General features: G+C 52.4%; 1 protein-coding gene across 2 annotated transcripts in view; it reads left to right on the top strand.

Moving 5' to 3' along the window:
- The window catches only part of Ablim2 (actin binding LIM protein family member 2), a 124,732-nt gene extending 113,421 nt beyond the window's left edge, over positions 1-11,311 (top strand). Inside the window, exons 20-22 of one of the 2 annotated variants that reach the window (XM_051200188.1) lie at positions 527-534; positions 728-808; positions 10,698-11,311. In XM_051200188.1, the coding sequence (XP_051056145.1) occupies positions 527-534; positions 728-808; positions 10,698-10,811 (203 nt within the window). In that variant the 3' untranslated portion in view covers positions 10,812-11,311. Of the gene's footprint in view, positions 1-526; positions 809-10,697 lie in introns of both variants that reach the window. The other variant, XR_007835498.1, reaches the window with a different exon arrangement.
- Positions 11,312-12,496: the final 1,185 nt, after the last annotated feature.

The raw sequence follows: 12,496 nt of genomic DNA, 5'->3' as shown, positions 1-12,496 counted from the left end.
GTAATCCCAGCCCTTGGGATGGGAAGACATGGGAATCAAGAGTTCAAGGTTACTCTCAGCTATATAGCAAGTTCAAAGCCAGCCTAGACTCAGTGAGACCTTGTTTAAAGGGGGCAGTAGGAGGCTGGGGCGATGGGGTACATATTGGTAAAGGTGTCTGAAACACCCCTCAGAAAGTTTTCCCTGGAGGACCCACTGCACGTCTGGGTAAACTGAGATGGGTATCTTTCTCAGAATAGTCCAGAACACCAGGAAAGACCTCCCCCAGCCTAGGAGCAAAGTGCCACTACCCAGCTTCCAGTGTGGCCTCCAGCCTCCTGGCCATGACACCTGCTCTCAAAATTCTGTGGGAGACCCTTGGTCCCTCCCTTGAAATACAAGACCAGAGGCTCATGAAAGCTGCTCAGGAGACCAGAAGCCAAGCATGACTGGGGTGGGGTTTGCCCAGAGAGAGGCTTGCTCCCATCCTGGGCATGGATTCTTTTATTCCTAAACCATCCCTGTGGTCTCTGCTCTTCTCTTACAGAATACAAGGTAAGGGGCCTCCTGCACTAACTGACCTCTCCCACCGTGCTGCACCTGCCCAGGTTAAAAGTTCCTTTTTATTGCGTTTTTTCTGCATGAAATGTGCATGCCCACAGCTCACACACGTACGTATCCTGGTTTTTCTTCTGGTCAACCCAGGGGTACTTGCCTCTGAGATAACCTTGTGGTGTCTTCCCTGCAGATATACCCATATGATTCCCTCATCGTAACAAACCGAATCCGTGTGAAACTGCCCAAAGATGTGGACCGGACTCGGCTGGAGGTAAGGCAAGGTAGGGTGGTATCTGCTGAGACTCTACAGATCTCAGCTATAAGATCAGCACCCCCCCCCACACACACACACCAGGAGGTGATGCATCTGTGGTGACAGCACAGGGTTCAGATCTAAGACACGGGAATCTTCAAAGGAACATGGTCACAGACCCAACTCTGCTGGCTTTGCAGAGAGGCCCTGCCTTGTGACTGGAGTAGGGAAGGCTGGGTAACGTGGTGCACCAAGGAGCCTGTGGTGATCCATCCCAAGTGTTGCTGTGAGAAGATCGGCTAGTTTGAAGGAGAAGCTTCCAGGTTTCTCTGCTGATCTAGAACAGGGAGTTCATCTGAGGAACACAAGTGTGTGTCTGAAAGGTCTGAGCAGCTGCAGCCCAGTGGTGTGAGATGGCGCACTCTGGCCGGAAGGACAGACTCTGCTAAGCACTCTACGGCAAGGCTAAGTGCCCTATCCATGCTTTTCTGTGGGGGGATTCCCCTCTTGAGCTTTGCATATAGGTGCTGTGCTGACTTTCCATACCTGTAGGGTAAGGGCATCTCTAGGCTCCTGAGGGCAAAGGCTACCTCCCACTTGTGCTTTGGGCAAGTACTAGACCCTATCCATCCTTCTCACGGGGACAGTGGCTTCCTGTGTGGGCAGGAACAGGACTAAGAAAAATAGACTTTGGAGGGGCTTTGGAAGGTTGGTAGAGCAGAAACTCAGCAGATAGATCCACAAAGGGGCGGCCTCTACGGTGGGATAGATGGGCCTGGCAGGGACTGTGCTTGGACACAGAGTGTGGAGGTCCCGTCTGTGTTACAGAGGATGAGCTCGGGCTTGTCCAAAGCCAATCAGGACTTTCACAGGCGACAAAACAGGGCAGTGTGAGTAAGGCATCTGTGCAGAGCCTGTGGGATGTGACCCTGACAGGGGCAATATCATGACAGAGTACTGGCTTTCCTCGGTCATATGCCCTTGAGCCTTCATCTCTACTTAAGATGAAAAGCCAGAGCTGCTTAAGCGAGTCATTGAGTAGTCAGAGGTCATTTCAAGCCCTTTCCTCGGGGTCTGGTAAACAGTAGTCCCTCTGCACAGGGAGGCGGCAGCAGGACACAGAATACACAACTGTGGCTGCTACATGGGGTGGTGGCTTCCCTTCAACCTATGGGTACTTGACTCATAGTGACTTACACTGGAAACCAATGGATTCTCATGACTGAAGGCCCCCTTGGGTATGGCTGTATTTGCACACCCAGTGACTGCTTCCTTTACACAGTGAGACTTTTACCTCCCCTCCAAAGCTCCAGGTCTCTGGGGGAGGGAACCATCTCTCTTATCTGTCCTCATACAATCCACACGGAGCCTCTTGGTGGTCAGTAACCCACCCCACCCCTAAACCAACCAGTCCTACCCAGGGCATATAATGACCCGATCAACCAGCTTACCTGGAGTTAAAGGGGTTACTGGTGTCACCTGAACTGGGGAGACACAGGTTGTTCTTGGAAGAAACTGAGACCTGCCATCTGAGATGGAAAGAGGCTGTTGGGCAACAGTCAGGTGGCAGGGAGGGTTGGGGAGGGGACAGCACAGCATAGCAAAGCAGAAAGATCTCCAAAAGTAGCCGCTCAGAACAGCCAGTCCACATGGTCCACACCCATTGTACCAGCCAAGGATCCATGGAGCCAGAGCTCTGGTTAGCAAGACACTTGGAGCTCACTGCAACGAGGGAAGGCCACTAAAACATTTTCGAGTATTTTGATGTGTATATCATTCATGCGAAGGGCCAGCAGCTGGGCTGGCTAGGATGCTGTATGAGATTGGCTGGAGACCACTAAGGATTATGGTCTTGGAGACTGAGCTCCAGAAGTCCTTGCTTGAGTGTCAAATGCGACATTGGCGTCGTCAATGGCCACAGGGGGTGCCTGGGTCTCTGGCTGAAGCTAGGCTTGTTGATGGTGAGGTCATGGCCAAGAGCATAGTTACTGTAAAAAGGGGGTTGCCGCTTGCCACTGGCAGCTCATGGGTCAGGATCCTATTTGCCTTGTGACTTGGCTCTTTAAAAGGTGTGTCCTTGAGGACTACCGAGGGTGCTTGAACTAAATGCTTCCCCCTTAGATGATGCTCAAAGCTCAGATGACATCATTAGCAGCTCCTACAGTCTCCTGAGAGACTGCACAGGCTCTCTGCTTCCCTTTAGGGCCGGGGTGTATCTGAAGTGACTGCTTTTCTTGTGAGTGTGACTGCTGAAGCCAGCTGTAGCCTGGGGAGGGGATTAAACTTTTCACGTTCAGGAGAACACACCCAAGAGCGTGACCATTCTTCCCCTTCGAGCTGAGCCAGCCTCAGGAACTGGGACAGTTTCCATAGCAGGGCGCCTCTGTCCTTTCTTCCTTATCGGCTTGGAGACAGGGATGTGGCTCTGGAAGGGGTGTGGTGGGGCTTTCTTACAGGATCAGACGCCCCCCGCTCTCACCCCATGTCTGTGTCATGGGAGAGAGCTTTAGTTTTATAGTTTTATAACTTGTAAAGATTCACACAGTCACAAAGAGGAATGGGAAGGGGAAAAGCCTGGGAGTCCCCATGCCATCTCTTCAGGGCCAATCAGCTTCTCATGGGGACAGTGGCTTCCTGTGTGGGCAGGAACAGGATAAGCAAATCTCTCTGGCAGTAAGCAAGTTGTCTTTTGGGTAAGGAAGTCTCCCTGTATACTCAACTCAACACCCACTTTCCCCCTGAGGTTTGGTACAGACCTTTTCTGTGCCAATCCGTGGCATTCTGCTCCCACCTGGCTCGGTAGGCGCAGGAAAGCTAGCTTCCTGAAGGGGCCTAAGGACAGCGTTGCCCCTCACAGGCTCACTGGCTGAGCTTGTCACATGGCTTCACTGGCTGCAAGGCATGCTGGGAAGTGAAGTTAGCCATGTGCAGGAAGAGGGTGTGGATGTGGAGAGCAGCAGATGGGGTCCTCTGTGGCTCTGCAGGATTTGGCCCCTGACTGCTGACTATTATCATCGAAACTGTCACGGTTGATAGCCACGTGTCCCAAACATTCATAGACATGGGCCCCAGGGAAGTCTTTGAGCAAAACCAGACATGAGCTCTGCCCTGGTAGAGAGGTGTCCATCAACTGATTATCCAAATGAGTGTGCATAACGACATGCCAGCATTAGTGCTCTGAAGGCCAGGAACCCCTGGGCCTCTCTGTTTCAAATGAGTAGATAATAATGGTGTAGTAAGCATACTTGGATGTGTGTGCCTGAGTGTGTGAGGGTTTGGCTAGAAAAGTACACGCGTAAAGGCCAGGGAGCAGAAAGGAACATGGGCTGTTTGAGGAGGTGGACCTACAAGACTAGGCCTGAGCAGGCAGAGGGAAGGATAGAGCAGGCCTCACAGGGCCTCGGGCTGGGCTAGGCAGTTTGGCTGTTAGCCTGGTGACAGTAACAAAATTTGGCTTGCCATTTACAACATGCCCCGTGGCTGTGTTGTGGAGTTTAGCTGGCAGTGGAGGCAGAGGGAGAATTTAGGGGCAGTGTGAGTCACCTAGAAAGCATGATGGTAACTTGGATAGGGTAGCATGACTACAGGTGAGATGTGGATGAATTCAGGCAGTGTTTGGAAGGTCACAGGCCTTAAACATGATGACTGCGCTGTGGGCAGGGTACTCCTGATATGACTGTGGTCACACTGGGTGGGATGGGATGTGGTGATCTCCCAGAAGAACAGAATGCCCTGGGACCAATGGTGATGGCATTTGGGCACAGCCTGGCAGCAGTTAAAGGTGCAACGCAGGTGCCCAGTTCTGCACAGTGTGTGATGAAGGTCAGTGGCTTTCAGTTGTGAAGGTCCTTTTTGACTCTGCAGTGAGTCAGATGCATCACAAGGCATCCCTACATGGAACGAAAGCCAGGCAGGTCTGCATCCTCAGATGTGGACCTCTTTCTCCTGGAAGATCTAAATCTCAGCCCATGGCCATAGTATACCAAGAACCTCCTTCCCAGAGGGACCCAGCCCCTAGTACGTTCTAAATGTTTGGATTATGAAGACCTTCTGGGCCCAGAGTTCCCAGTCCAAGGGATGGGAACTCTGTTGGCCCTAGATGGAATGGCATGTCCTAATCTGAGTCATTCCCCGCATGTCCTGCCCTGTTCATCAAAGGTAGCATTGTCTTGCTTCTAAGATGGTCTTCTGCCATCCCCAGTAGTATCACGGGAGGGGAGTCATTGTGAATCCAGTCTATATACCCTGTGTGGCTATCGCCAAGTAACTTAACCATTCTGGGCCTGGTCTCACACCGTCAGTAGACTAGGGTTGCACGTGCCCTCTGGACAGTTGCAAGCATTTAAATGGGGGCTAAGAAATACTTAATTGAGCATTTACAGTGTTAAGCACCAGGTGGACACCCGTGAGTGATAGCCCTGCAGATAACAAGCATGCCACGGAGAGGGGCCGTGGATGTGGTCCAAGATGGTGATTTCTGAAAAAGTAGTGTCACCCTGTACATAGATGCTGGGCCATGCAGTCATCCATGGGAGAAATGTGTTTTCATAGTGCAGTGTGGCAGACTTAGACAGCATGAGCGTGGCTAGGCAGTGCAGAGAGAGGCGGCTGTCCCTTCTGTGTGGTCGGCTCCATTCCAAGCACAAGGCATGTTTTAACATGAGACATCCAGATGGCTTCCAAGGCCATGGTTCCCAAAGGCAGAGGTGGGATTCAGCACTCAGAGCCACTAGACCCATTACAATATGTAGATGAATTGCCCAACGAACCTGTCTTTAAATTGCTTTTCTCATATTGTTTTCACCTTAGATACATACATTTGTACACATGCACACAAACACACAGACATATACAAACATGCAGGTTCAGGACACATGCCAAGGCATGTGCTCCGAGGAGAGCTTCACAAGCCCTGGGGCTGGTTCTTCTGGGATGTGGTGACCCAAGAGGCTGAGCTCTGAGGCAGGCTTACTCTCTCTCCTTTGATTCTTGTGGCCTTCAACCCCGTGACCGAGGCTCACCCACATTTCCTAGGGCAACCATTTTCTCATAGTCAGCACTTATGATAACCATGGCCTCAAAACACCTTTGCAGTAACATAGAGCCAGTGTTTGTCCAAACCCCCAGCCCTGGGTCTGACATCATGTGACTATGTTGATGTGTCTGTCACTCAACAATTGGTGGGTGGCTCCTGGGCTGGGGCTCTGAGCTCTTCCTGTGGGCCACCTGCTGACTGGGAAGAGGCTGCTGCAGAGGGCCTGGGGTTTCCTTGATGGTCCTCATGTGCCCTGAGGCTAACTTTGTATGTGTTTGCTGGTGCAGTAAGTCCAGGGTGACAGCACTTGGGAAGTGAGGACCCTGAGGTTCAGTGTCCTTTCTCTGTTTAAACTTGCCCATCCAGTATGATGAGGGCAGAGCATCCTGGACCTTGATAGCCGAGAGTGACCATGAGGGGTTCAGAGATGCCTCCCTGCCCTGCCTCCCAGGCCCTTCCTGGACAGATAGACCTGGGGAGTGGTCTGGTGGATGCCAGCTTCCAGGATGGAAGCTGCAGTGGGCAGAGGCAGGCGGCAGAAGGGGTGCTAAAGGACAACAGTCGCACACGTGTTCCCTGAGGGAGGAAGGGAGAACACCATGAGCAGAGACCTGCTATCCTTCTGGGGGCTGAGTCGTGCAGGTTAGCTGGGCTTTTGTGCAGGGGACTCCGTGCAGCCTAGGGTACCACAACTCAGGCAGCCTCACGTCTGGAAGAGGTGACATTGAGTCAGGGCCTATAGATTTTGAAGATGTTGCTGGTGACATAGGGAGAAAGATGCTGAAGGCCCTAGGACTCCCCACCATGCATTGATGTCCCCCAGGAATGAGACAGCCCGCTCTCTCTAGAAAGGTACCATGTGGGTCTTCCTTCCTGCAGCTATGGAAGAAGCTTGGATCCCTTGGCACTGGCCAGCACCCGAGGAGCCAGGGGCCAGAGAATAGCTGAGCTAAAACAGCTATGTGGGCCGCTGTAGTCAGCTACACCCTACAGTTCTTCCTGCTGGGGAGGGGACCTAGAGAGCCAGAGGCCCTACCTACCAGAAGACACTAACAGAGCCTCTGCTGGGCACTGGCTCCTCTGACCCTTGCCCACACTCTGGAACTCAACAGAACTTGAACATCCCAATCCTATCTCCCTCCATGAAGAGCAAATCCGTAGGAGCTGGGGTTGTGGTGGGGCGAGGCCACTGGCTTCAGGTTTGCCCCTGCCAGGCAGTCTGGCCACCATACCATCAATGCACCTTCTCAATACCAGCCGTCACGTGTGTGGCCCTTCCGTGCTCTCACAACTGCACCACACAGAATGTGATGGGAGTTTGAAGTCAGCCTAGACTACATAATAAGATCAAGGCCTGCCTGGGTTGCATAGCGAGACCTTGTCTCAAACAACAACCAACAAAACCAATGACCATACCTCAACTTCCATTCTGATGGTCCTGTTAAACTGGTCTTATCCCGCCCCACCAGGCACCCTTTCCTCTTATTGTGCCCTTGGCCTCTCTGAGAGCATCCTAGAGCAAGTTGGAAGAGTGGGAGCAGGCCTCAAAGCGCTCTAGTGAGACAACACAGTATCTTCTAAATCTTGGTGGTCTAGGGGTGGACTTCTCAGCATATAGAGTCACCCCGATCTCACCATCCAGATGGGTCATTTCTGGCCCAAGATCTTTTTCTGCTTGCAAACATTTGACAGTCCGCAGGCTGAGGGCCTCCATAGGTGGGGAGGCTTGCTGGGTGCCGTGAGTATGGCTATCTGTGTACATGTGTGACTTGAGGTCCGTCTTCCTGATCACCCACTGCTGGGGCTGTAAAACTCAGAGCACATAACACAGATTCAGTGACAAGATTTGTATTTATGCTTTTCAGAGATCACCACGTTCCCTAGTCCATGAAACAAGATCTCCTATAGCCCAGGCTGGCCTTGAACTTTCTATGTGGCCAAGGCTAGTTCTTAAACTCTTGGTCCTTCTGCCTCAGTTTACCACATCCAGCTCTCATCTATTTTTCTCTCTTGATCATTACAACCTTTAGTTTAGTGTCTTTGCTGCAAAGTTATGGACACTGTTCTCTCTCTCTCTCTCTCTCTCTCTCTCTCTCTCTCTCTCTCTCTCTCTCTCTCTCTCTCTCTCTCTCTTTCCAACAATAATTTTTCTTACCATTTTGAAACGTGAAGCTCATGCACCAGCACCTTTCCAGTTCCATAACCACCATCACTGGTTCCGGAACATTCTCATCGCCCGGAAGGAAACCCCACACCCTTCATTGCCACAGTACCCACCCCCTTCCGCCCCACCTGGCAGTGCTGATCCACTTCCGTCCCTTTGAAGCCTGCTCTCCACATTCAGTGGCGTCATGCAGTGTGTGGTGTGTTTGGCTCCTCACACTCGGCCTGATGTTTCTGAGACCTAGAGTTTCATGTCATTCTGGGTTGAATGATGCTGCAATGCATCTTGTTTCCCACTGTCCAAAAGCTGACTTGTTTCTGCGTTTGACTCTTGGGAAGAATGCAGGGAAGGTGGGCACTTGGGGACCCATGGGAGTCCCCTATCACTGTTCTGGGTGGCTGCTTTGGGCAAGAGAGCTGTCATCCCTCACTCTATCACTTTGTTGAGGACCTGCCTGCCTCTTTCCCACACAACGGTCAAGAGACCCTGCTTGGGAAGCAGGAGGTTGTCCTAGCCAGCCCTACCCCCTCTTGCCTTCCTGCTACCTCATCCTATCCCCAGATTCCTTCCTGTCTCCCTGGTGATCTGAGAAGAAGGGAGAGGCCTGGAAGAGTACCTGAGGTCTCTTGAGTATGCCTTAAGGAAGGAGAATGGGTTCCTTTTCTTTTCCTCTATTTTCTTAGAAGGATGTGTGGGTAGTGATACAGGGTGTCAACCCAGGCTGGCCTTGAACTAGAGGATGGTATTGAACTCCTGATCTCCCAGCCTGCACTTCCCAAATGCTAGAATTACAGGTGTGTACCATCAAGCCTGACTGAGAAGGGGCTCCTCAGAGCCCGTTGTGTGAGGCAGCTGTGAGAATAACAGGCCAAGCGTGATAAGGGACAGGTTACATTATAATATGGGTTGTATGGGGCTCTGTCAGGATTGTTCTTACTATCCCCAGACCACCATGAGCAAGGCCAGAACCCACACACATAGTCACAGCTGGGCCCAATACTAAATGATGACCAGCACTCACTCCATCCATCTATGCCCAAAACTTCAGGAGGGGGCCCATGGTACAGATGTTCAGACGGCTTCTCAGAAGCCAGCTCAGTCATTCAGGCCCACAGAGGTGCTGGTGTCCATATCCTTGAACATCACAACTCAGCAGCTGGCTCAGTGACTCAGAATGCCTGGCTTGGGATCACATGTCAGAGCCAAGGTGAGACAGGGTTTGTCCCATGGTTTGGGCCTGGCTTAGCCTCTTTGCTGCATGGCCGCTTGTCTTAGTCAGGGTTGTTGTTGCTGTGATGAAACACCACGACCAAAAGCAACTTGGGGAGGAAAGGGTTTGGCTTAAACTTCCATATCCCTGTTCATCATCAAAGGAAGTCAGGACAGGAACTCAAGCAAGGCAGGAACCTGGAGGCAGGAGCTACAGAGGCCATGGAGGGGTGCTGCTTACTGGCTTGCTCAACATGGCTTGCTCGGCCTGTTTTCTTACAGAACACAGGGTCATCAACATGGGCGGCACCACCCACAGTGGACTGGGCCCTCCCCCATCAGTCACTAATTAAGAAAATGCCCCGAAACTTTGCCTACAGTCTCTTAATTAAGGTTCCCTCCTCTCAGATAACTTCAGCTTGTTCAAGTTGACGCAAGACTAGACAGAACAATACCTTTGGCTTCCTTAGCCGGGAGATGGGAGTAGAACACAATATACTGTCGGAGTAGTCGCTATCACATTTAAAGAAAGTGATAAATGAAGCAGCCTATAGGAATCTATAGAAGCTTCCAAGCAGGCATGGTTATTGAACTTGGCCCCAGGAAAATTTTGTCAGTGGGACTCAGTAGTCAAGGGTGGCGTGGGATCTCCATGCCAGTCCCTGTGTGTCCCTCCGAAGACTCTGTCCTTCAGACTTGTTTCTTTCACTTCAAAGAGGCCCTGGACACGATGACAAGGTCATTCATCCTTAGTGGCAGCCCTGCTTCAGCAGACAGCTGGCCTAGCAGGCATGTTGCTGCAAAGCTATAAGCAGATTTCTAGGGCAAAAGCCCCAGAGCCTGAAGTCACCGTAGACCAGGCTTGGCCACTGGCCCCAGTACAACTGTGCGGCCGTGGAGTGAGACAAAGGTCAATCTGCCGCTGCCTTGGGAAGACGGAAAGCAAGCATTCCAGCCATCTTAGGCACTGACATGAGTTTTAGCTGTACAGAGAGCAATAGCCAGAGCAGGATGAGAGGGGTTCGGGGTCACTCAGCCCCAGTTGGTCACGGTGCAGTCAGAAATGTTTACCGCTTGAGGGAGAAGAAAATTCTTGCGAAGCTATGTTGGGGTTTGGGGGGGAGAGTGTGGTGTCATCACGGCGAGCCTCTGTATTCCTGGAACTCGAGGTGACTGCAGGTGGAGAGCAAGGACTGGAGACTTTCAGGCTCCTTTTCTGTCTGGGACACTGTAGACGCTGAGAAGACTCAGCTCTTTGCACTGGTCATATTCGGGGGACAGAGATAGGCTAGGTATCCTTGCATGGTTAAGCCTATGTACGGAATTAAGTAGGAATTGGACCCAAGGGACAGACAAAAAAATGCAGGCAAAGGGGCCAGGCCTTTGCACCGCCATTATGATGGGGGTCCAGGTGAGGAGCCAGTGTCTCTCAGAGCATAGGCAGCTCCTCACTTCCGGTTTCTAACACCACTGACTGTCCTGTTTTCTCTTGTCTGAAGAGACACCTGTCACCTGAGGAGTTCCAAGTAGTATTTGGGATGAGCATCGAGGAATTTGACCGCCTGGCCCTGTGGAAGAGGAATGATCTCAAGAAGAAAGCCCTGCTGTTCTGACAGCCGCCAGCATCTTCCAGGAGCCTGTTGGGGGGCAGAGCTGAGGGACCACATTGTCCCCCCCACATCCCCTGCTGCACCTTGCTCTGCTTCTCTGTGTCAGTGGGGCAGGCCGGGTGCCTATGAGAGGCAGGGTGGAGCCAGGCCCCGAGGAACACCCAGCAGGCATGGTCCCTTGTGTAGCAAGGATGCTCCCCGCGCGCCCGTAGTTTAGGGCCAGGTGCCAGCTTGATCCACTCCTTCCCGCCGCAACTTGGCATGAGAGCAGGGCTGCAGCCAGCTATCCTAGGACATGGGCCAGAGCATTCAGCCCGCCCAGCACCTTCCCAGTGCACCTGGTGTGTCCATGCCTGTGCTAGGCACTTGGGCACAGAAGCATCTGGGAAAGGGGTGAAAGGCTTGTCAGTGGCAGACCCCAGCACAGCAGGGGCGGTAAGCGTGAGGCTTCTCAGAGCATGCGCAGTGTGCAGGCAGGCTGAGGCAGGGAAGCCAGGCCCAGGTCTGAGAGGCAGTGGAAGTAATTATGAGGGATCTTTTCTGGGGAGTGAGTGTTGACGGGACAGGGTGCCCCCCCCCCTGGCGCTAGTGCTCTGTGGATACTGTGCCCTTTCAAATTACCCCCTTAGTTGCCTAAATGATATCTTTCAAGTTACACAGAAGTTTTTATTTTATTAAAAAGTATCGCTTCCTTACACATAAGAAGACATATATGCAGAGTTTAGTTTTCCGGTTCCTCAGAAGGGGAGCGCCTCCGCCTTACACCCCCCACTGTGCAGACCCCTGTGCTTCCGGTCCTCAGCTTTCCTCAGACACAGGAGCCCATCTGTGTCACACAGACCGCCTCAGAGACAGACTCGCTCAGTAGTGCTGTTTGTAAATACATGTGAAGTGTATGGCTTCCCTTTTCCTCACAGTCATTTTCCCAAGTCTCAAAGAGAACAGTGCCCCCTGACGGCCAAAGCCCTGGGATAAAGTCTCCCCAAGGTGGCTTAGTCTCACAGGAACCTGGCCAGTCTTCTTGGTAAAGACACTCACTGTAGCCCCCACAACACAAAACACACATGTTCAGGAGCCATGCTGTCTCATGCAGCCCTGGCACAGGCACTGAATGCTGCGGGAGAGACAAGTCTTCCAACCTGGGTGTCAAGAAATGGGAGCTAATGGGGGGGGGGACCCCGGGCACAGATACAAAGGAGCATGCCTGCCACAGGATGTGAGGACGTTGTGGGCCTGACTGACTCTTAACTGTCCCCTCCTCTGGGCTGCCCTTCTACTTTCTCACATCCCAGGACACGCTGAGTCTTGTTTCGTGCCCAAGTTCTCACCAGGCTGGCTGGGCTGTGGAGGGGAACCTTTGGTACTTAGTCTGCTTCCTGCCACTTAGCAGTCCGGACCTGCGTAACTGGAAACCCCCACCTCCTCCCTGACGAGGTGTCATGTCATATCCGACTCCTGGGACACCTGGGAAAATAAACAGTGGCACACTGTAACTTGTAAAAGAGCAAAATGTGTTCAAGCACACTTGGTTTCAGAGGCACGAGCAGGGGGAGTGTTCGTGGAGCAGGCCAGGCCATCTGGGAGGGACTCCTGCCCCATCCAGAGGTGGCCATGAGGGCTGGAGTCCTGGCTTGGCCAGCCTTGGGGACTGGGCATAGTGCCAACAGCTGGCATCTGCCTACCCTAGG

This window comes from Phodopus roborovskii, unplaced genomic scaffold (assembly GCF_943737965.1).
Source record: "Phodopus roborovskii unplaced genomic scaffold, PHOROB, whole genome shotgun sequence".
Classification (NCBI taxonomy): Eukaryota; Metazoa; Chordata; class Mammalia; order Rodentia; family Cricetidae; genus Phodopus; species Phodopus roborovskii.
Note: the sequence above shows the minus strand (reverse complement) of the source record. Positions and strands in the feature narration are given on the sequence as shown.